The sequence below is a fragment of the Rhinichthys klamathensis genome, unplaced genomic scaffold (genome assembly GCF_029890125.1).
Source record: "Rhinichthys klamathensis goyatoka isolate OS25496 unplaced genomic scaffold, OSU_Roscu_1.1 h1tg000059l_1, whole genome shotgun sequence".
In the NCBI taxonomy this organism is placed as follows: Eukaryota; Metazoa; Chordata; class Actinopteri; order Cypriniformes; family Leuciscidae; genus Rhinichthys; species Rhinichthys klamathensis.
The window spans coordinates 3,669,275-3,691,486 of record NW_026606604.1 but is presented as its reverse complement, the minus strand read 5'-3'; the positions used below and the strand labels follow the sequence as shown (position 1 = coordinate 3,691,486).

The window sequence follows — 22,212 nt, the reverse complement described above, 5'->3', positions numbered from 1 at the left end:
CTCTCTCATTCTATGCTCAAACTGCTGCCCCTTATAATGCATATCAGTGTGGTGGGCTCCGGTGGACAGAGGCACTGCAGTGACCCGTGTATTGTTAGGCTATACTGTGAAGGAATGTGCTTCCTGAGACTGAGTGACCTCTATTTAGCATGCAGAGTACTTGGCAGAAAGGAAATGTTGCTTTGGTTGGTCTAGGGACGTAGAGGGGGAGTTCTCCCCTTTTCAGACTCTCGTCTAGTGCATTAAACATGTTTCAGCTCTTTACTGCCATGCTTGTTGAGATTATTATTATAAGGTCCAAAGAAAACATCAGTACTACCAAATATCTTGAGGTCATAGGTCCCAAAGGCTAGTTTAACATTGGCCTTGTGATGCTGATTATTTGTGCTCATCGCTCGGATATATTCTCCTAATCACATATTTATCATAATTCTTATTATTTTAAAACATTTTCTTCGGGTTCAGCAAATAAAGTGGAATTCCAAGTAATTTAAGAAGACTTGCTAATGGAAAACATACCGTAAAATTAGTTAATGGATTTGGCTGATGTTCATTTGCTCATGGAAAACATAATATGCTTAGGCTTAGGTTATATACAGTACCTCATCTCATTTATTCTCTCAACTCTCCTTTCCTTAAAGTATTAAAAATGCTCATCTGGTGATGATTATTAGCATCATTTGTAATTACAATGGGTGAAATACAGAACTTACGAATGGTGATTTTTGATGAGTGCGATTTTAATTAATTAAATCCTCTATGGACTAAAAAAATTGGTCATCATTACAAGAGCAAAAACACACACTTTCAGGCCAAAATCCACAAATTGCACAGGGCATAATTGAACAGACTGTTGCTTTTTCTGGAACATAACAGTACATTTTAAAAATAGGGACAAAAACGTGCTTGAGGATGACGTCACCACTGTTGTCTCTAAGAAAACCACACAGGCGTTGAGTGTCTGCCGCGATAAAGAGCAGACACGCAGTGCTGAATAGACTCCACTGTATCGAGCTCCTGTTTCTGTGATGCATCAGTGACAGGCCACAGTGTAACACTCAGAATCCTGAAGGATTGTGTACAACGCAGAGACAACCTGCACAGGGTCGTCCTGACAGATGCGCTGTGGCCATGCCAAGCTGTGTTTATCTTTGGGCCGTTGAGTTTGTTATTCCATTATGTAATGCTATGACTGGCAAATATGAAAATGACCTCTTGCGGAGCACTGCGGTTTCTGTTAACATGTTAAATATAATGTTTTTAGGGTGTGTGAATGGAATACTGCTATTACAGATCCCGACACAAGCTGTGGGAAATGGGAATGGTGCGGTACCGTGTTACACACTGAACCCAGAGGAGAATACATTTCAAACGTCTGGTAACATGCGGCGCTAAGGAAAACTCATTTGTCTTGATCTATAGGACAGCTTTGACGATGAGCTGTGCGAGTTAGAATTTCAGACAAGACTTTATTTTTAAGACAAATTGAGCCGTTTACAGATACTAAAAATGACATTAAAGTAAGTTGAGTTAAGAAAAGATGAAGCAAAAACACAATGTCCATCAACTAATAAACCCGAACAGCGTTTATTTCTTTGTTTAAACAAATGATGCAAATATTCCTACAGGAGAATTGCTTTGAATCGTTCAAAGCTGAACCATAACGAAAGAACACATAACTAAGCAAACACAGAATGTGAAGTCATCTAACTTCAGTTCCTTCCAAGTTCAGTTGGTAGATGTGTTCACTTGATTGAAGAGTTTATCTTTGATAACCTGGGACATCAAACCATGAATTGCTTCAATGGTCGTTTTGCAGCTGAGGGGCAAAGAAAATGTTGTTATGTGTTAAAATAATGAATTAGGTCACTAGTGGCACTATAGCACAAGTAAAAAAAAAGGGGACTTTTTACACAAACAAGAGACTCATGTTAGTTACCCATGATCTTATAAAATATGAATGTGAAATCAAGATTCAAAAGGATTTCAAAAGGAAGGATTTTCAAAACTAACCCCCCCCCCCCCCCCCCCCCACCTCCCAAAAACAAAAACAAAAAAAAACCAACTAAATTTAATAGCAATTTTTATTTTAAAAATTAATTTTTTCAAAACTTTTTTACAGTTCTGTACAACTGGTTTTGGTTTGTATACAAATGTCTGAGACCACATTAAAAGTCTGTACTTTAATTGAGAAAATTAAAAATATAAAACAATTTATCTAGAATGAAGCTTCAGGACTATATCGAAATGAACGTAGATGTTTTTAAATTTTTATAATGCCTCAATAAAGCATTTAAATTATCAGTGTGTCACATTTGAAAATAATAAACTTGCCCTGCCCAACTTATTTCACATTTATAATTAATCATTTAGCAGATGTTTTTTCCAAAGCGACTTACAAATGAGGAGAGTAATAGAAGCAATCAAGCCAACAATATGTCCCAGTTAGCCTAGCACAGTACACGTAGGGAGTTTTTTTTCCAATTATTTATCATAACTGACACTTTATATAAAAAGGGAAGCACTTCATATTGAATTAATAGAGATTGTATTACCTGTCACGTGTTGCCTTTGCTAGTTTGTCCTCAGATTTCCTATCATGCGTGTCTAAGCCCAGCATGAAACTGCCTCGTCCCAGCTGGGCTTCAGCCTGCTCGAGCTTCTCCGACAAGTCAAAAACCTGTCCAGTGGTGTACTCTGCATTCTGAAGGAACAAGAGCCATTAACACCACCATTCGGCTTGCTCTAGACTAGAGTCTAGGTTAATGCACGATTTCACAACAATACTTAAACATTCACAACATGCCTTTCACTGATGGTCAATTCAAAAGGTTTTTGAATTGTTTACTGAAGCCCCCTGAATGAGGTCTCAAAAGTTTGCTGAAGGTGAGGTTGTACACTGCCCAGACGAGGGTTCACAATAAAGACAGACTCAACGAACTAAGGTCTTGGTCTGTGGTGACAACGTAATCACTGACAACACTTCTTCTTCGGCGTAGCAAGACGCTCTTGACAAGTAGTCAATTTATCTCTAACAGCGCTCTGAGGCTGTTGTTTAGATAGTCTACAGCTCATTGAAAGTGTTAAACGAGGCTCATGACAGAATGTCGTGGTCAACTATGACAGGCTTTCAAAACAAATAGGTAAGGAAACAAAAGCAGCATCTACAAATATTAATCATGTGCACAGGTTGTCAACAAACCCCTGTCATATTATCAATCTCATCCACATAAAAAACTTGTACCCTCTAGAACAAAACATCCAGGATGATAAGATAATAATGGTGTAAATATTTGAACATAGATGGGAGACGATTTTGAGGGCAGAAAAAACGTTTCCGTTTTTAGTACTTCGTTGTCGTGTAAATGTACTCTTAGTTGCATATAATTATGCATAATTTACAGTATGTAGATGTAACATGTAAAAAGGACACTGTAAAATAAAGTGTTAACTAATAATTTTACACCAATAAAAGAGAGCGCTTACTGTCAGCAGACTGGAGGAGCTCAAAGTGTTGACCCAATACTTATTCCACAGCAGCTCTAGGAGTTTGCGATCCAGGGAAGACTTAAAATAAGCCACTTCTAAAGCATAATACCTAAAAGCAGCAGACGGTTTATTGTGAAGAAGTTCCTATACAGTCAAATGAAATCATTTACAACAATTTCCAAGTACAATAAAAGCACAGAAAAGCTTACTGTTTGCAGTGCACTCCAAAATCCTCAATCTTGTTAAGAGGTATGGTCTGGTATTCAGATGGACCCTCATCTGGAGGCTTGTAACCCTACCGTTAACATTTAAATATGTGGTGATATAACTCATATAAATGAATAGACACATAAATATGAAAAACTACACGGTTACAAAAAAGAATTTACTGATTACCTTCGGATATGTCCTGAAAGCTCCAAGATTGACCTTCCCTGCGGATATAGTCCTTGTGGGATCAATCTGAGAAGGATGAAAAATTACAAGGACTGTAATAAGCAAAACAGTTCAGTCAAATATAACAAATAAAAACACTGAGCTGCCAGTTTAGCAAGTGAAAGTTATGAGCGGCCAGCTTGCTATTTGCCCTCGGCACAAAATAAGCAATGGCAATGAAGGGTAAACTGTATAATGTATTCAGTTACAAAGCCAACAGCAATTAATCAGACACCACTACAAATGTCACCAAACTCTTTCGTATTTCGGGGGTCAAATATGGATCACTGATATTGCTGAATTTAAATTGATACTTCGTAGATGAGCTATTTTCCCCTCTGTCTTTGTAGATTGATGGTATAATGGTTTAGAGAGGACTTTGCAAAATCAGCCCTAATGCAAAATAAGCAACAAGTTTAACATTTCCAACGGCACTTACCACTACTGCGACAAAGGGCTCTTGAAACTGCTGGTTAAGCATCTGAGTGCTGACATCTATGCCTGAGAGCCAGCAGCCGTATCCAGGATGACTGTGGTACCATCCAATGGCATTCTCCAACCGCCCCACCTAAATGAATTCATAGACGAGCCTCAGAATTAATAATATTTCATCATATGCTGGCCATGACATTCATGGGGAGGTGACACATATTATGCCTATGAATGTACAAAGTGTAAACCATTTATTTAAAGATTTGTATTCTTTTTTTAAATCCCTATTTTGCCTTCATCATTCATTTTAAATGGTCTTGAGATTTAATAAATACATTTTTAAAAGTGCAAATATTCCACGTAGTCTCTCAATGAATATTAGATCATGAAAACCAAATGCATACAAATTATAAAAGAATAAATTAAATATTTTAGACGATTATATTATATCACACCACAGAAAATCTCATGATTCAATATACACAATGCACGCATATTTCCTCTGACGGGATCCTTTGTTTTAGGATGTTTACTATTTTTAAATCATCTTTTTGACATTTTTAAAAGGGCAAATATTCCATGTAATCTCTCAGTTAATATTAGATCATGAAAACTGAAAGCAGTATTATTATAAAACAATTAGTAAAATAATATGTTTAGAGGAGCATAGCATATCGCACAGAAATCGAAACCAGATGAAACAGAAAACAGTGGATATTATCATATTTGGAAACAAAATATGGGCTTATTATCTATTTGTCTAATATGAATTTTGGAGAATCTGTTTGGTTCAGTGTACCTGTTTAGCATTCTCTATATAAGCAGCCATGTATTCATAGGCTGCAGCCTGAGCGTTGACTCGAGTTTCAGTGCCTTCCACGGGTAGAGCAAAACTGTCCATGATGTTCATGGTCTCTCCATCCACCTTCCCCAGCATGAGTCCCATCACCTCCAGGTTTCCTCCAGAACGGGCATGCATCACCATCTTCAACAGTGCCAAAGCTGATATCTTGCAGTATTTAAAATAATGATGGCTGTAAACAATAAACGCATTATGGAGAACTGTGTTATTCATCATTCGAAAACAATGTTTTGATGAGGAAGAAATTCTTATGGTGTGGTATACTAACTCTTTAGTCCATGGTTTGGCCGCCAGAATCTCTTGTTGTTGTTTTTTATCATACTTATATATTTCATCAATACTCTGAACTTCCTGCATGCTGTTTGACAGCTCCCATGTTTTCATCGCTATGCTACTGCCAGCCATAGCTCGTAATCGGGTTTTATGTCCAGCAGATGAACTATAATGTTAACGAAGTATGTTATACACCACTAGCAATATAGGATATTTAAAGTACTATATAATAGATCAAGTGATTAGTTTATCTAAACATTTAAACGCACTATTTAGAAACCATTAACAAACCTTCTGCTGTATCCCTTTACAAAAACCCACAACTCGCAAACCTGAGTGAAGCTAGCTAGCATACGCGTAACTAAGGAATTATATTGGTGTCAAAATAAAAGTCTCAACGTAACGCGACTGTTAGTGCTAGCTATTAGCATACAGCTTAATAAAGTTTTATATTGGTATCAAAATAAAAGTCTCAAACTAACGCGACTTTTTAAATTGTTGCTAAGCCTATCTATCTATCTATCTATCTATCTATCTATCTATCTATCTATCTATCTATCTATCTATCTATCTATCTATCTATCTATCTATCTATCTATCTATCTATCTATCTATCTATCTATCTATCTATCTATCTATCTATCTATCTATCTATCTATCTATCTATCTATCTATCTATCTATCTATCTATCTATCTATCTATCTATCTATCCATCTATCTATATTGTGTGTTAAAAGTTCAAATTTAAAAAAACTGTAGCCTTTTCTATTTTCCTTTAAGTATTTTACTCTCAAAGAACACGGCTTGATAGACTACTAATTACTATTATGGGGCAATTTTGTTTTATTTATTTTTTATTTTTTTATGATTGGAATCAGTACTATATATCATTACAGCTTATCAAAATTTAAAGAGCATTTTTTACTTTTTAATTTTATATTCCTGTAAAGATAAAGAGACATTATTGTTTTTAGATGGCTTCTATAAAAAAGGTCAGTATAATCAAATGCATTTAAATTAATTTTATAGTCAGAAAATAACTAACATTATTTCAATGTGTTGAAATTTTCTATCATTGTCATCTGAAATCACATTCTTAAAGAGAGAGAGAGAGAGGGAGAGAGAGAGAGAGAGAGAGAGAGAGAGAGAGAGAGAGAGAGAGAGAGAGAGAGAGAGAGAGAGAGAGAGAGAGAGAGAGAGAGAGAGAGAGAGAGAGAGAGAGAGAGAGAGAGACTCTCGTAAACTACATTTCCCAAGATGCATTGTGCATATTTCCAGTTCAAAGGTTACCAATACAAGGAAGTAAAGAAAAGTTCTCTGTTAATCTGCTTACAAACTATTTGGTTTAGCAGGTCAAACGCCAAGTTGCTCGCCACACACTTAACAGCACATTAAAACAAGATTAAGACGCGGTTTGTTTAGAGGCTGTGTTGTCTCAGAATCAGACTCATGGTCACTCATGCTTTGCTCTGCCGGGTGCTTTCTTTGACAGTAGCTACTGATGTGCTCATTTATATTTCTACATCTTCGATAAAGCGACTTTATGATTGTGTTTCAATCTGAAATTTGCAAAGAGGTAAGAATATTTTTTATTCAATTCATACTAAATCGATTGTAATTTTTTTTTAAATGCAAATGTTAGGCTACTTTTGAGATGTCTATGGATCATTTAGTCCTTTTGAATGTACAGTCATGTTAATATGTCAAATCTTTAAGGCAAAACTCTAAAGACGTTGAAAATAACAGAATTTTAAAGCGCTTTGGTGGCCATTGGGTCTGTGAAAACGCTATATAAATGCAGTCCATTTAGAATGTTTTTCAAATGTCTTTTCGCTTGTCTTCCTTTCCTTCTTCTAAATCAGTGCCACAGGTCTGACAGCAGACACAATGAAGATGATGACATTCTTCATTGTGGGACTCATTGTCCATGTAGTCTTCTTTCTCTCAATCTTTGACATCTATTTCACGTCCCCTCTTGTCCATGGAATGACACCACAACATGTCCCTCTGGCCCCTCCAGCCAAGCGCTTGGTGCTCTTTGTGGCAGATGGTCTGAGAGCCGACAGTCTCTTTAAGCCAGACAACAATGGGACAGGCAGGGCTCCTTACCTAAGGTGATGAACATGGGTTAATCTTTGTCCTGTTTACCAGTGTGAATAGTTCAGTCACTTTTTTTAGTGATTAAATGCTTATTCGTCAAAAAAAAATTTGCATATAGAAAAATTCTGAAAATATTACTTATCTGCTGTTTAATATCTGCCTCAACCTTAAATATATATATATATATATGTTTGTAAAAATATAAATCTAATACAAAAGCTGTATTACAATAAATATATGTAGTTTATGCCTCTTAAATATTATTGTTTTATGTGTTTATCGTGTTCTTTATGGTGTATAAACTTGTGCTTCCTATTGTTCCCTTTCATAAGGACTGTGATTGAAGAGCGCGGCACATGGGGAGTGTCACACACTCGAGTCCCTACAGAATCACGGCCAGGTCATGTGGCTCTACTAGCGGGCTTTTATGAGGACGTTAGTGCTGTTGCCAAGGGTAAGCAGTCATACATGTGTTTGTGTATAACATATGTGTGTAAACTTAATGTGTCTCACATCTCTGTGCTTACAGGCTGGAAGGAGAATCCAGTGGAGTTTGATTCTGTTTTTAATGAGAGCAGACATACCTGGTGTTGGGGAAGCCCTGACATATTACCAATGTTTGCTAAAGGTATAACCACACACCTCTGTGTAGATATTTGGGAGTTTAATAACCTTATTTGGTAGCTTTACTGGCATGTGTGTTTTGTAGGAGCCACCGGAGACCATGTGTACACTCACACTTATCCTCCAGAGCGGGAGGATTTCGCCTCCACTGATGCTTCCAGACTTGATACATGGGTATTTGATGAAGTGAAGGTAGGATACTTAATGTGCTTGTATGCAGTTGCTTGAAACTAAACTTGAAGAAACCCCGCACAACTCTTATTTCAAGTCTTTTATACTTATTAGAGCTGGCCACAATTATTGGCACCCAAAGAATTTTTTTACAAGTAAAATATCTCTGAAGTATATTCCCATTAATATTTACCTTTTTTTAGCACACCAGGGTGACTAGGAACATGAAATTGTCTAGCTATGACTTCTTGTTTCACATTCCTTTAATCATCCATCACAATGTGTAAAACCAAAGAACATAGTTCTGATGTGCATCAAAAGATTGTTGAGCATCACAAAATAGAAAGTGGCTGTAAGAAAATAGCTAAAGAATTGAAAATCCCCATTTTGACCTTCAGGGCAATAATTAAGAAGTTCAATCAACTAAAGATGTTACGAATCTGGCGGGAAGAGGACGTGTGTCTATATTGTCTTAATGCATGGCGAGGAGGAAAGTTTGAGTGGCCAAAGACTCTCCAAGGATCACTGATGGAGAATTGCAGAGATTAGTTGAGCCTTGGGGGTCAGAAAGCCTTAAAAAAAAAAAAAAAAAAAAAAATTCAAACAACCCCTACATCACCACATGTTGTTTGGGAGGGTTTCAAGAAAAACCCTCCTCGCTCCTCCAAAAATAAACTCCAGCAAAATCAGTTGTCAGACACGACTGGAACTTCAAAAGGGACCGGATTCTATGGTCAGATGAAACAAAAAAAGGGCTTTTTGGCAGCAAATCCACCAGATGTGTTTGGTGCAAACAGGGATAAAAAGTACCCCAGCAGTTAAATATACTGCTGGATCTTATATGTTGTGGGCCTATTTTGTGCTGGAGGCCCTGGACATCTTTATTATGGATTCTAGCTAATACCAACAGATAAAAAATCAAAACCTGACGGCCTATAATCTTATAATTGGCCGTGGTTAGATCTTCCATCAGGACAACGGTCCAAAACAAACATCAAAATCAACACAAAAATGGGTAACAAAATGAAAATGAAGCTTCGAACTCCAAACTCATCAGGTATTATAGGAGAAGACTCAGAGCTGTTATCTTGGAAAAAGGAGGTTGCAAAAAGTATTTAATAACAGGGAGCCAATAATTATGGCCAGCGTGTTTTGGAGAAAAGCATGTATTTCATAATGTGATTTACCCCCCACTTTCAAATCTTTTACTTCAATGAAAGGTTAGATTTTTGAGATTTTTTTTTAATGAAAGATCAAAAGGATAAACAATGCAGAATTATTTTTACAGCCATCTTTGATCATATTTACCAGGCTGTGCCATTAATTCTGACCACAACTGTATATTTATGTATACACACACAGTTATTTTATTTTTATAAGGCAAAGCTTCATATATATATATATATATATATATATATATATATATATATATATATATATATAACATTATATAATAAATATTAATATATACATATATAAAACATTATATAATAATACAATAAGACCCTGAAAACTTGTAATAAAGAAAAAGAGAACATGATTGTTAATTATCTTATTTGTTTCCTTTTTTGTTAAGGATTTTCTCAATGTTGCCAAAAGCAATGAAACTCTGCTGAATAAGTTACATGAAGAACAGAATGTGTTTTTCCTTCATCTTTTGGGGATAGACACCAATGGCCATGCTCACCGGCCCATGTCAAAGTAAGACAAATTCATTTCACCATATAAAATATTGCAATGTGATTAACAACACCTTTTCCTTTTATCTTTTTAATTTTATTATCTTATGTAGCCACTTTCATACCATGTTTGTGGTAAAAAGACAAACTGTATTGTAGTTTAATGTGTTCAGATACCTTAAACTGTATTTTACAAGTATGGAAATGCATATAATCAAATCACCTGGACATCAGTTTTACCATTAGGTGGAGCTACTACCATTGTTAAAGCCTCACATGTACTCTTTTCTTTGGGATTTCTGTATAGGGAATATCTAGAGAACATTGGCCTGGTTGATGCTGGTGTCGCTGAAATTGTCACTGCGATGGACGACTTTTATGGGCATGATGGAAAAACCGCTTATGTTTTTACGTCTGACCATGGCATGACAAATTGGGGTAAAACATCTCTCTGACCTAGTCTTTGTTCAGAGCTGCCAACTCTCACGCATTGACCGTGAGACTCACACAATTGACCGTTTTCACATGTGCTCACGCCACACATCCATTTTCTCACGCAGAGAAAAGTCGCGAAGCAAAGAGGACACTGACACCAACAGACTAGACAGAGAAGGTTACTTTTGATATGGAACAAATTCACAGCTCGCAGATTCTGTCAATTTTATTACGAAATTCTAACAATAAAACAGTTTTGGCGCTTTTAAATGTGACAGATCGCTGTAGCACCTCAGTTCAAATGGCACTTGAACCGATCATCTCTCTTCACTAGCCTAGTTAATAGTAAATAAACACGAATGATCAATAGGTGTGTGTTGAAAGATACAGTAACTTACCGAAATGTATATGCCTCATACATACAGTAATATCGACCAATCAGTGTTTTTCAACCGCGGAAAGAGGTCAATAAAATAGCTGGAGTAGACTACAATGTCACATAACGTTACATTTACCTCAGGAAAGCCATTCAATGACCATAGCACGTAAGTTGGCTAGAAAAAAATAGTATTTTATAATATATTTAGTATTAGTATAAATGAGTATTTTGCTAAATATGTGCACTATATTACATATTTATTATATTTTTTACTTCTATCATTAAAATATTATAAAGTTTTTGTAATAAAAACCGCATTAGGCCTATATTTGATTTGAGTTGTTATTTTTAACCTTTAATAATACCAGCTGACAGGGCTCTCTGTAGTCTATGTTTACAGCATTAGGTGCGATTTTCTTTCTTAAGAAAAATTAACATCTACTGTAGCCTATATGTATAATATGTATCCTAATTGAATCAAGATCGGAATAAAACCACAAGAATTAAATTGAAATTGTAAAATTTGTATCAAGCAATAATGTAAGCAGTAGCCTATACCAATTATTGCACCATGCTGTCACTAAACTTAATAAAAATATGTGTAGTTATGCTACCAAATGTTTTGACAACCACAATAGCAAAATCTCACTCCAAGCTAAACTCAAAAGTTGGCAGCTATGTAACTTTAAAGCGTGTTTAACAGTTAAAATCTGTGACAGGAAACTTTATTAGAAAAGATTAATAAAATACTTTTTATCCTTTTATTTAAGATTGAAATAACATCAATGCTATTTTATATTTTGCCTGATTTATATTAAGTTCAAGTCAGCATTTTGGGTAAAAGAATGTTTAATTTATCAATTATAAATGTCTGTACACTACAGTATCTGAGTATGTGTTTTATAGGATCTCACGGTGCGGGACACCCATCAGAGACGCTGACCCCACTGGTAGCATGGGGCGCTGGGGTTCACACAGCACAACGGGAGCCGGGCTCTCACAAATATGATGATGATTATTTAAAAGGTTTGTTTAATGGCCCTTGATTGTCTAACATCCCCTCCGTCTCCATCCTCTTCTAAGCAAATTAGTTTTCAGACATCATTTAATAGAGATTCAGGCATCATTAAACAGCAGAATTGATTTTGGCAAAATTTCTTCTAACCCTTCTTTTGTTTCAGAATGGGGGCTAGAAACATACAAGAGAGTGGATGTCAATCAAGTGAGATTTCCTGTTTCATTTACTTTTGAAATGTCTTTAAATGTTTGAAACATTGCTAATCTGAGCTTTTTATGGTTTTCTAGGCTGATATTGCTCCACTAATGTCATCTCTTATAGGAGTTCCCTTCCCTCTGAACTCTGTGGTGAGCATGATTTCAGAGCTTTCAGATCTCCAGTATAAATCATTAAGCAGCTCACTTCTACACAGATATGCGTGCAGTGGTTTTATCTTCTGAAGTATTTGTTGCTTTATAGGGTGTCTTACCACTGAATTACCTGAATAACAGCCAGCACTTTAAGGCTGAGAGCATGTATGCAAATGCTATTCAGATCTTGGAGCAGTTCAGGGTAAAGTACAGGACATTTTGGTTTATTCTTCCCTTTTTTATTTGAAATAATCAGCTATCTTGTGTTTATTTTATCAGGTGAAAATGGCACAGAAGAAAAAAACAACAATATCCTTTCTCTTTACACCCTACCAGTGAGTAAAAGGCAATGCTTAAGGAGACATATAAAGAAAAAAACTGGATTATTCTTGTTTATTTATTTTAATTTTTTTTTAAATAAAATGGCTTGAATCTTACATTCACCTGCAAAAATCGGTAATTAGCACATTTGTATGATTGCCATTTCTGATAAACGACAATGTGAACTATATTATTAGTTTTCACATGTCAACTGGCTGAAACCTTAAAGGTACAGTAGGATGGGAAAATAGCCATGTTAAATTAAACCTTTATTTGTTAGGACTGGACAAAAATATTGATTATTCATTATACAATGTTCAGTCCTCGAATTTGATTGGCTGAGCAGTTTTCTGGTATACAGGCGGCAAGGTCAGATCAATTTGTGTCTTGTGAGATTCTCCTTTTTGCTTCTAGGTCTCTCACTGACTCTAAACAGATGGATTTTGTGCGTCAGGCACGAGATTTGATCCAGAGAGGCCAGTTTAATGAAGCAGTAAGTGTTGATTGGTTGTCGTCATGTCCAAACTGACTCATGGATAATCTTTTTCATTTTGATATATCTCTCTCTCCTTTTTTCCCTCCAGATCCGTAATTGTGAAGATCTCATAGCCCAGGCCATGGAAGGCTTGTCATATTATCATACATATGATCGGCTCTTCTTGGGTAGCAGTGTGGTTCTGGGTTTTATTGGTTGGACCTCTTATGTGGTTTTGTTCATCCTGAAGACCCATGCTAGCCTACGCAAACCACCATCTAACACACTTATGGTAAACAAGAGATGTTGTATTTTAACATGCAGATCATTATCATTGTACTAATATGAATGTTAGTGGTCTATTTATGAAATAGTGTGTTCAAAGGTGTGAGGTGAGTCACATCTTGTTTGTGTTTTTCTAGGTAACAGAAAGAAATTTAGGCCAGGCGTTTCTGTGTATAGGTCTTCTTGTGGCTCTGTTCTTGTTGGTCCAGTCGAGTCCTTGGACCTACTACATCTACTGCTTGCTCCCTGTGCCCGTGTGGCACTCCGTCATGAGGGAGTAAGTTACTTATCCCTGCTTTGTTAGAACTCACCATTGTTACGGCCGACTCGTGGCCGCAACAATATAGGAAAACCAACACAAACGATCAATATAACCAACGTAGTTTATTAAATAAATCTAGGGGTTTCACAAAGTGCAATAATAAATGTTATGCCATGTGGGATCTTCCAAAGTGCCGACAGGCGCCAAATCCCGCTATCACCAGGAGAACAAGAGGCGAACCGTGGATGATGTCATTTCCCCGTACGCGCCCCCACTCCATGCACGAAAAACGGAACCTATATCTCCACCTCCTAATTTGAATCAGATGTTCCTCATCTCCACCGCGACCTACAAAACAAGAGATAAAAGAAAAACAAAACACACACCCATAACACCATATTAGTGGTTCTTAACGGGTTTGCTTCAGGACCCAGATTATTATTACCAGCATTAAATCTATGGCAATTGTTAGGCCGATAATTCTTTTCATGTTATAATAAATGAGACCTTTTATTTAAATAAATTAAAAATAAATAACTCAAAACTCAAATTAATCTAATAAAAAATGAATAAATCATTTAAATTCTACAAGCGTTTCTTTTTTTATTTTAGACATCATAATGTACAATATGACAAATGTTTAATCTGTGAGATTTACTATAGATTACATTTAACAGTGTTATTAAATTGTTAGCATTTTTAAAATTGAACATTAGAGGACAACAAAGGTAATCTAAATGTAATAATAGGAGAAATGGGCATGGATAATTAAATATCTAATACCCCATCATTAAAACTATGGCCAATAATTATTTTCATGTTATGGTTGATAACCAATAAATGATTGATATTAAAAGTCTTTAAGAATTTGTCTAAATAAATAAAACATAAAACATTAAAATCGATCATTTTAAACACTACAAGTGAATTTAGCCATCACAAAACTATAATGTACAGTATGAAAAATGGATATTCTATTAAATAATAATAAGTAAATAATACTTTGACACCTGTATGGTGTGAGAGTGGCATAGGTTAGTTGTCATAACAAGCCAGAAAGGTTTACATGGAGCGCACTAAATCTCCAACCTCCGGGGAATCACCCGTTTAAAACAAACGTCGAACAGAGGAGAGTCTGCTAGCCAAAAGGGAATGTGACAGAGTGACCGTTTAGAAAAAATGTGACCGTTTAGAAAATCTGCATTTATTAATCACATTCAAATTTGTAAAATATCGTTCCAGGTCTATTTCTTTCATTTCTTGTTTTTTTTTAGTAAAAAAAAAAAAACATTTTTAGAGATTTTTTGTGTTTTCTCTCTGTCACAGATTTGAAACTCTTTCTGGTCTGATTCGATCGATCCCCTCATTACCACTCAGCAAATGCTTTAGTTATTTTTTGCTGGTTACATTTGGAATTGAGTTACTAGTAAGTGCTTGTTTAACTTTGTGCTAGACATGATGAAGACTGTTATTAGTGTTTTAGCTATTTAAGTATTAGATCTATTTAGCACTCTTGTAAATTAGAGGTGTTAACTATTTCACTTCTCATTTCCCATTTGCTGGTGTTATTTTAGGTCATGAGCTTTTTCTATCGGGCCATGTTAACCTTGGGGCTGGTAGTGCTGGCACTGTGGCCTATGGTTTCCGGCCTCTATACAAAAGCAAAGGTAAGGTGACCGTGACCTTAATGCCTCCTCTGATATTTGAAAGGTGTGTTTTTGAGGTCTTGTTTTTGTTTATGCTGCTGTAGTTCAGGTCACTGAGCTGGATGTTTAGCTGTCTCTTTCTGGCCGTGTTTCCACTGTTGCCTGTGGTGGGACGGGAACCCAACGTTAACTATGTGTGAGCACTCTTTGTTCACTTACTGATCCCAGCACTGTCATACACAATCACAATCATCTTTCTTCTTTTAAACTGTTAAACACATTTGTACTCCCTTATCGGTGATACTGAATGACATCAGAAAAGTTCATCTTCTAAATTTGATGTGTTGTACTGCAGAATTTGTGCTGGAGTGCTGACCCTCTTCAACTTGTCCTCATACCTCTGTTCATCATGGAGATGCTCTCCTCTGATCCGAAGGGATCGTCAGCTGTTCATCTTCCAGGTCATTTTTGCCTTTCTTTTCATCCTTTTTCACTGTTCAAGGACATTTTCACCATACAAAATTTTGGTGCAGACTTTTGAGGTCAAAATTTTGAAATGAGGGATTCCCTAACTTTGTCATGCAGGTAAACATGTTAAGGGTGTGTTCACACTTGACATGTTTGGTTTGATTAAAACTGGTGCGATTGCTCTGTTTGTGCGGTTCATTTTAATAAGTTTGAACGCAGTCATCCGAACCCTTGTGCGCACCAAACAAGCAGACCAAGACCGCTGAAAAGATGGGTCTCAGTCCACTTCCAAAAGAACTCTGTTGCGGTTTGAATGAAATACGAACACATGTAAATGAACCAAAAAAAGGGACATGATGTCACAAGATGCGACCCTAAAAAGGACAGAATGCTCAAGCATACCTGTTTATTCTCATCATAGGCTGCGTCCGAAATCGCATGCCCTCTTGAGTAGGTACTTATTTTGAATAAGTTTGTGAAGTCAATTCACAACCGCTAAAAAAGTATGTGCACGTGTAGTGTGAATGTGATCTGGACATACTACATTCGCCATGTAGTCATTATCATGTGACCATTGTCAGTTGAGTCGCTTCACTTCCATTCATAAATCCTCTCCTGTGATCATCATACACTTCAGAATTTCGCCGGAAGAAGTAGGTCATCCGGGTACTTTTTGCTTACTCTTTTATGAGTACTGTGAATTCAGACATACTACTTTTGTCACATACTGTTTTTTAGTTAACTATATAGTAGGGACGTGTGCGATTTCGAATGCAGCCATAGTCGCTATGTTGCTCATCACAGTTTGGTACAGGCATCAGAACCGCTTCTCCTCGCAGCAGATCTTCGTTTGTGTGTGTGACAGAAGGATTCCTGCCACTGTTTTGACTTCTTTACACATTTTATAAGCTCTTTACGAGTTCTCAGCTTGTCAAAATACCATCATATGTAGGCTACGCACACACAACGAGTGCATTTAGCCCATTGTTTTGTATGTTCGGTAAGTTCTGTTGCGAAATATACGTAATAAAAGCAGACCAATCAGGTTGTGGACGTATCCCTATGCCTTTAGGTTCGGTGTTAAAAATGCCAATGTGAACACTAAGCAGACCAGGGCTAAATGTTTTTTGATGTTGTTGTTGGTCCGAACCAAACAAAGCAAAACGAACTACAAGTGTCAACACACCATAATATACATATAAATAAATAAAAAAAAACTGTTTTTGAGTGACATGAGAACTAGGAAATTACGGCAGGTGTCTCACCAAAAGAACTAGGCACTGATCAAAAGACAGGGAGGACACAAGGGCTGTACAGTAAATACACTAGGAAGTAATGACAAGTTATCAAGAAATGGCAAAATACAATTAGGAAATAATAAGCTTATAAGAATGTAAAAAAAAAAAAACACATTCAAAATCTAAAAGCACATGGAAATCAAAACAAAAGATCCCCAGTAACATTATGGTTCTCAATGGCTATGAAAGAAGTTCCACCTATTTTGCAGATGTGAACTGCAATTAATTGTGTATAATTTGTCTGTTATAGCATACACTGCATTTCCTGTTGCTGATTATCTCTCTGATTTTTGTTTTTGTTTTGTTTGTACCATTTTACTTCCACGATCTCATCGCTTGCTCATTCATTATAACATTACTAAATAATAACCATCTAAATGCATTTCTCGTATCTGCATGCATTTCTAGATGGTGCAGGTGGTGCTGTGTGCTTATACCCTGACCAGCACCCACTCCAGTCTGCAGGTGAAGCAAGGCCTGCCACTCTTCAACCAGCTCGTAAGCTGGTTCACACTAGGTAGTTTACCCAAAAATAAAAATTCTGTCATCATTTACTCACCCTTTCTTTTTTTTCAAACCACTATGACTTTCTTTGTTCTGTGGAACACAAAAGAAAATATTTACAAGAAAACTATAATTATGTGTAAAATATTGTGTGTAGAAGAAAGGAAGTAATGCAGGTTTGGAACGACTTGAAAGTGAGTAATGTGTCAGTAACCCTTGAATACTATTTATGTTACCCCAGCTTAATATGCATAGGCAACTTTAAATAAACTGTGATTAGTCTTTAACCAATGAATTGCGCTTCATCCATCCTGTTTGTACTTCATCCCCTATTCTCTAACACTTTCTTTTTTTAGTTTCCTCATTTTTGATACCATTGTTGAGTTCAACCAGGCTCTTTCAGAGATTGCTGAGTATCCTGATGTCCTTGGTGTGTGTCTACCTTCTTCTGAGCACAGGGTAAAATCCACTGACCTAATGCTAACCTTATCAGCAGGTTTTACGTGTCAGCGCTAAATTTAACAGAAGTTCAGCCCATGATACATTTAGTCAAATTCTTCTATTGAGGTTTTCTGTCTTAGTGGAATTTGAAAGGAAACCACATAGTGCTTGCAGTTAAGTTGCAAAAGTTTTCAATTCAGCAGCTGACTGGTTTGAGACTGTTTCAACACTAGACAATTAATTCTAATAAATAATTATTTCAATTCATCAAGAATTAAATACATTATCGTTTACAAGGTTGGGGTCGGTAAAAATAAAGTAAAAACGGTAATATTGCGAAATCTATTTTAAAAAGCCAATACTCTCCAGTCTTCAGTGTCACATGATCCTTCAGAAATCATTATAATATGCTGATTTGGTGCTCAAGAAACATTTCTTATTATTACCAGTGTTGAAAATGGCTGTGGTGTGTTATATTTTTGTGGAAACCGACACATTTTTTTCATGATTATTTGATTAATAGAAAAGAACAGAATTTATTTGAAATAGAAATCTTTTGTAACAATATTATGTAAAAGTTTTAATTTCTTTTTAAAAAATGGCTTTTTAAACATGTTTTTTTAAATGATAATTTTGTTATTTTACTATAATTTATACTAAATGAACATTTTTAATTGAAAGCTCTTATTCTAATAGCTCTTTGGCTTGTGTTCTGTGAAGGTATGAGGCCCTTTTTCCTCCAGTGCTGTCATGGCTCATGTTTGCATGGATCAACATTGAGCAGGAAGCAATGACCACTCAGGAAAGTTCATATCGAACTGAGGTAACGCTGTCTCTTCCTCTAACGGGATTCTTTAGGGGCTTCCCTTCCGCCTCTGAGAAATAGCCTCAAAAATGTGGTTGAAGATTATTGCACTGTGTATCTTGATCTTGTCTTCTTAACCACTTCCATGGATGAATATATCTGTTCTCTATAAACTTGTGTAACACAAGAGTAGTACAGCTTTATTTCTCTTTACTGAATGTACCGTTTCCTGTTTTCTCAGCTCTCCAGCATTGATTTTGCTGAAAATATGGACATTACCAAAATCAGGCAGCTGAGACTGGATGACATTCGGAGATCTTACTTTTTTGCATCCTTTTGAACTACAGACAATTTGATTTGTCTTATGATTGCTGATAGTCAACGTCAAAAGTCAAAGTCAAAGTTTATTTATAAAGCACTTTTAAAAACAGCAAGTGTTTGACAAAGTGCTGTACACTTATATCCTATATTACTGCTACAAACAATCAATGATACATTTAGTCCTTAACTGTTTAAACAGGTGTTTTTCATAATAACTGCATTCTTCGGCTGCGGTAACATAGCGTCTATCAACAGGTAAGCTGCTCGATGAAGTATAGAGCTATAAAATAGACTTGAATATAATTATGCCTTGATCTACCCTCACAGTTTTGACCCAGCCTCGGTGTACTGCTTTCTGACCGTCTTCAACCCGTTCATCATGGGCGGCCTGTTAATGTGGAAGGTATTGGCACTTGCTCAACATGCAGTTTCAAATTGATACTCCTTTTTTTTTTTTTTTTTGTGCACAACTATGTTTAATGCATCTTTCCACTGTTTCATCCTCTTTCAGGTTTTAATTCCGTTCATAATTGTGATGTGCACATTCGAAAGCATTCAAGTGTCAACGCAGCTCTCATCGCGAAGGTACTTTGCACTGCAGAATAAATAGTAGAGCAGGAAACCAGCAGGTCTTTCTCTGTTTGTGCACATTCGCTGCAGACTGACCACTTCTTATAACTGTGCTATATTTGGAGACATTGAAACATTTACAAATTTTCAAAACTGCTTTTTGCTTCAATGAAAATCGAATTGAGATAATTTAAAGCTCCATTTCTTTCTCAAATGTTGTAAAACAGGGTTTTTTACAGGTCAATTTACATTTGTGAACAATGGAATTTTGCCCTAGTGAAAAAAAAGTATACTGTATTATATTTGAAATATATTCCCTTTTTCAATAGTACATTGCAAATATACTAACACATTTTTTTTACCATCTTTAAATATATTAAAAGTATATTAGCATCATGCTTCACAATACAACTTTTAACACACTTTAATATAATTGTACTTTAGTATATTTTCTAAAAATATACTTGAAGTAAAAATTCAGTTTATTTTTAAGTGTATTTATTTGCACTTTGTTAAAAATATATTTTAACTGTGTGCTAGAAATGATCAATGTAACAATGCATTGAAATTATACTTGCAAAATACATTATATTATAGTATACAATAGTATTTTGTACAAAGTATAGCTAAATATTATTTGTTTATTATGTGCATTTGTTATTGAAGACCGAGTGTGCAATTTGTAGTATTTGGAATAAGCCAAAGGTATTACTGAGCATATATACTTTTTACTCAAATATAATACACTTATGGTCAGCGCCGATAAACTTGTGGGCAAGTGCGCCGACATGTAGCACCGTTATGCTTCGGGAGACCCGAGTTCGAGTCCCGGCTCGTGGACTTTTTCCGATCCCGTCCCCCCTCTCTCTCTCCCACCCAATTTCCTGTCTAGCTACTGTCCTATCCTAATAAAAGGCAAAAATGCCAAAAATATATAAAAATACACTTATGCTATATTGCTTGTATGTTTTTATAACAATGTACTTATAACACAAATAAAGTACACTTTAATATCACTAATCAAGCATGTAATTAGTCCCTACACATACTTATACTAAGTATACATGAAGTTGTTCCAATTTAGCACACAAAAGTACACTAAATACACTTAAAGTTATACTTTACTACAATTTAATTACAACTAAAATATACTTAGTACAAAATGAGTTGTTTCAAAATAGCACACTTCAAGTTAACTAATTATTAACACACTTGAAGTATACTAAATTAGTCTGGCTGGAAGTATACTTTGCATATTTTTTTTTCTTCACCAGGGTGCCATTAAAAGAATAAAATGTATAGATCGTTTAGCTAGATAAGACCCTTATTCCTCATTAAAGTCCACTATATGGAGAAAAATCCTAGAAGGTTTTCCTCAAAAACCTTAATGTCTTTTCGAGTGAAGAAAGAAAAACATGGACATCTTCATGGCCACGTTGTACTACGGTAATTCGGTCCCTTGGTTTAGTTTAATCAAAATGAGGGAACAAATTAGTTCAGCATGGCCACGATTTACTAAAATAAGAGAGTCGTGGCCATGATATATTGTGCAGGGCTCCATATGTTCCTGCACAGGCAGAACAAAATATTTATTTGTATATATAAAAAGTTATAAAAAACATTATTTTGCATATGTTCACATAAAATTGGCATTTGTTTTCTAGCCTTTTCCTCGTTGTGCTTGTCATCTCAGACTTGATGGCACTGGTAAGCTTAGCATAGAGAATAAATTAAATATTTTATTATTGCATAAAATACTTATTTATTTATATTAACCATTTTATTTTTATATTTCTATTCTTTTTCACCAGCACTTCTTTTTCTTAGTAAAAGATTATGGAAGCTGGCTTGACATAGGATCTAGGTGGGTTAACTGTATTGTTTTAGCTTCCATCTTGTTAACCATTTGAAACAGAAGCTCACTTTTGGTTTGCCTCTGTCATTGCATGTGTGTAAATTCACAAATATGATCAAATATTTCTTCTGTTTTCCAGTATTAGTCACTATGTCATCGTAATGTCCATGACCATCTTCCTCATGTTGCTGAGTGTCATGACGCACATTTTAACCTCCAAGAGAATCATCATTGGACAGAAACGAAAGATGCACTTTAGGTGATGATGACCTCGCACCTGGACCTCCCTCCTAATGTTTACAAGGTGCAAAAAAGCAAAACAAATATCCACAGTAATATGACTGATGTTCAGCATTGGGTCTTCCTGTTTCTGAGAATTTCTTAACATCAATATTACTTAAGACATACACAGTATATGACTCTGCATTTTAAACTGTAAGAGGAAGACTCTGTTTGGTATAACTAATAAGAAAAGTGATCTGTTATTAATACATTTATTTAATTTATAGGTATTTTAGTTCTGAGACTTTAGGGGGGAAAACTCCTCAAGACAGGCACGGGTTAAAGGGAAAGTACTTGATTATGTACTGTATGATTTATGCCAAAGTTGAGGAATGTTACTGTACTGATATGACAGCTGATTTGAACTGGGATCTAATTCTCAGATGGTATTATGGTAAATGTGTAGTTTTATAATACTCTATTTTTAATAT

The 22,212-nt window shown here is 35.7% G+C and overlaps 2 protein-coding genes across 3 annotated transcripts; one reads left to right on the top strand and one right to left on the bottom strand.

The window, feature by feature from the left end:
• Nucleotides 1–1,559: 1,559 nt before the first annotated feature.
• On the bottom strand, nucleotides 1,560–5,813 carry cops5 (COP9 signalosome subunit 5). 2 transcript variants are annotated; one of them, XM_056248965.1, is made up of 9 exons: nucleotides 5,772–5,795; nucleotides 5,487–5,657; nucleotides 5,156–5,390; nucleotides 4,364–4,492; nucleotides 3,886–3,951; nucleotides 3,699–3,784; nucleotides 3,487–3,598; nucleotides 2,556–2,704; nucleotides 1,560–1,819 (listed from the first exon to the last, which is right to left on the bottom strand). In XM_056248965.1, the coding sequence occupies exons 2-9, from the start codon at nucleotides 5,621–5,623 to the stop codon at nucleotides 1,729–1,731; spliced, it is 1,005 nt and encodes a 334-aa protein (XP_056104940.1). In that variant the 5' UTR covers nucleotides 5,624–5,657; nucleotides 5,772–5,795; the 3' UTR covers nucleotides 1,560–1,728. The 2 variants fall into 2 exon arrangements, with proteins under 2 accessions (XP_056104940.1, XP_056104939.1); XM_056248964.1 differs by having other exon boundaries at nucleotides 5,487–5,813.
• Nucleotides 5,814–6,761: 948 nt separating this feature from the next.
• Nucleotides 6,762–21,853, top strand: pign (phosphatidylinositol glycan anchor biosynthesis, class N). Its single transcript, XM_056248963.1, has 29 exons — nucleotides 6,762–7,068; nucleotides 7,355–7,606; nucleotides 7,925–8,046; nucleotides 8,122–8,220; nucleotides 8,302–8,408; nucleotides 9,964–10,088; nucleotides 10,374–10,504; nucleotides 11,787–11,906; nucleotides 12,062–12,102; nucleotides 12,186–12,245; nucleotides 12,358–12,450; nucleotides 12,528–12,583; nucleotides 12,984–13,062; nucleotides 13,154–13,336; nucleotides 13,467–13,606; nucleotides 14,918–15,017; nucleotides 15,166–15,258; nucleotides 15,342–15,433; nucleotides 15,593–15,698; nucleotides 17,412–17,520; nucleotides 17,864–17,966; nucleotides 18,669–18,771; nucleotides 18,995–19,081; nucleotides 19,274–19,329; nucleotides 19,402–19,477; nucleotides 19,586–19,659; nucleotides 21,309–21,351; nucleotides 21,456–21,508; nucleotides 21,639–21,853. Exons 2-29 carry the CDS (start codon nucleotides 7,380–7,382, stop codon nucleotides 21,760–21,762), a joined length of 2,802 nt encoding a protein of 933 aa, XP_056104938.1. The 5' UTR covers nucleotides 6,762–7,068; nucleotides 7,355–7,379; the 3' UTR covers nucleotides 21,763–21,853.
• The last annotated feature ends 359 nt before the right edge of the window (nucleotides 21,854–22,212 follow it).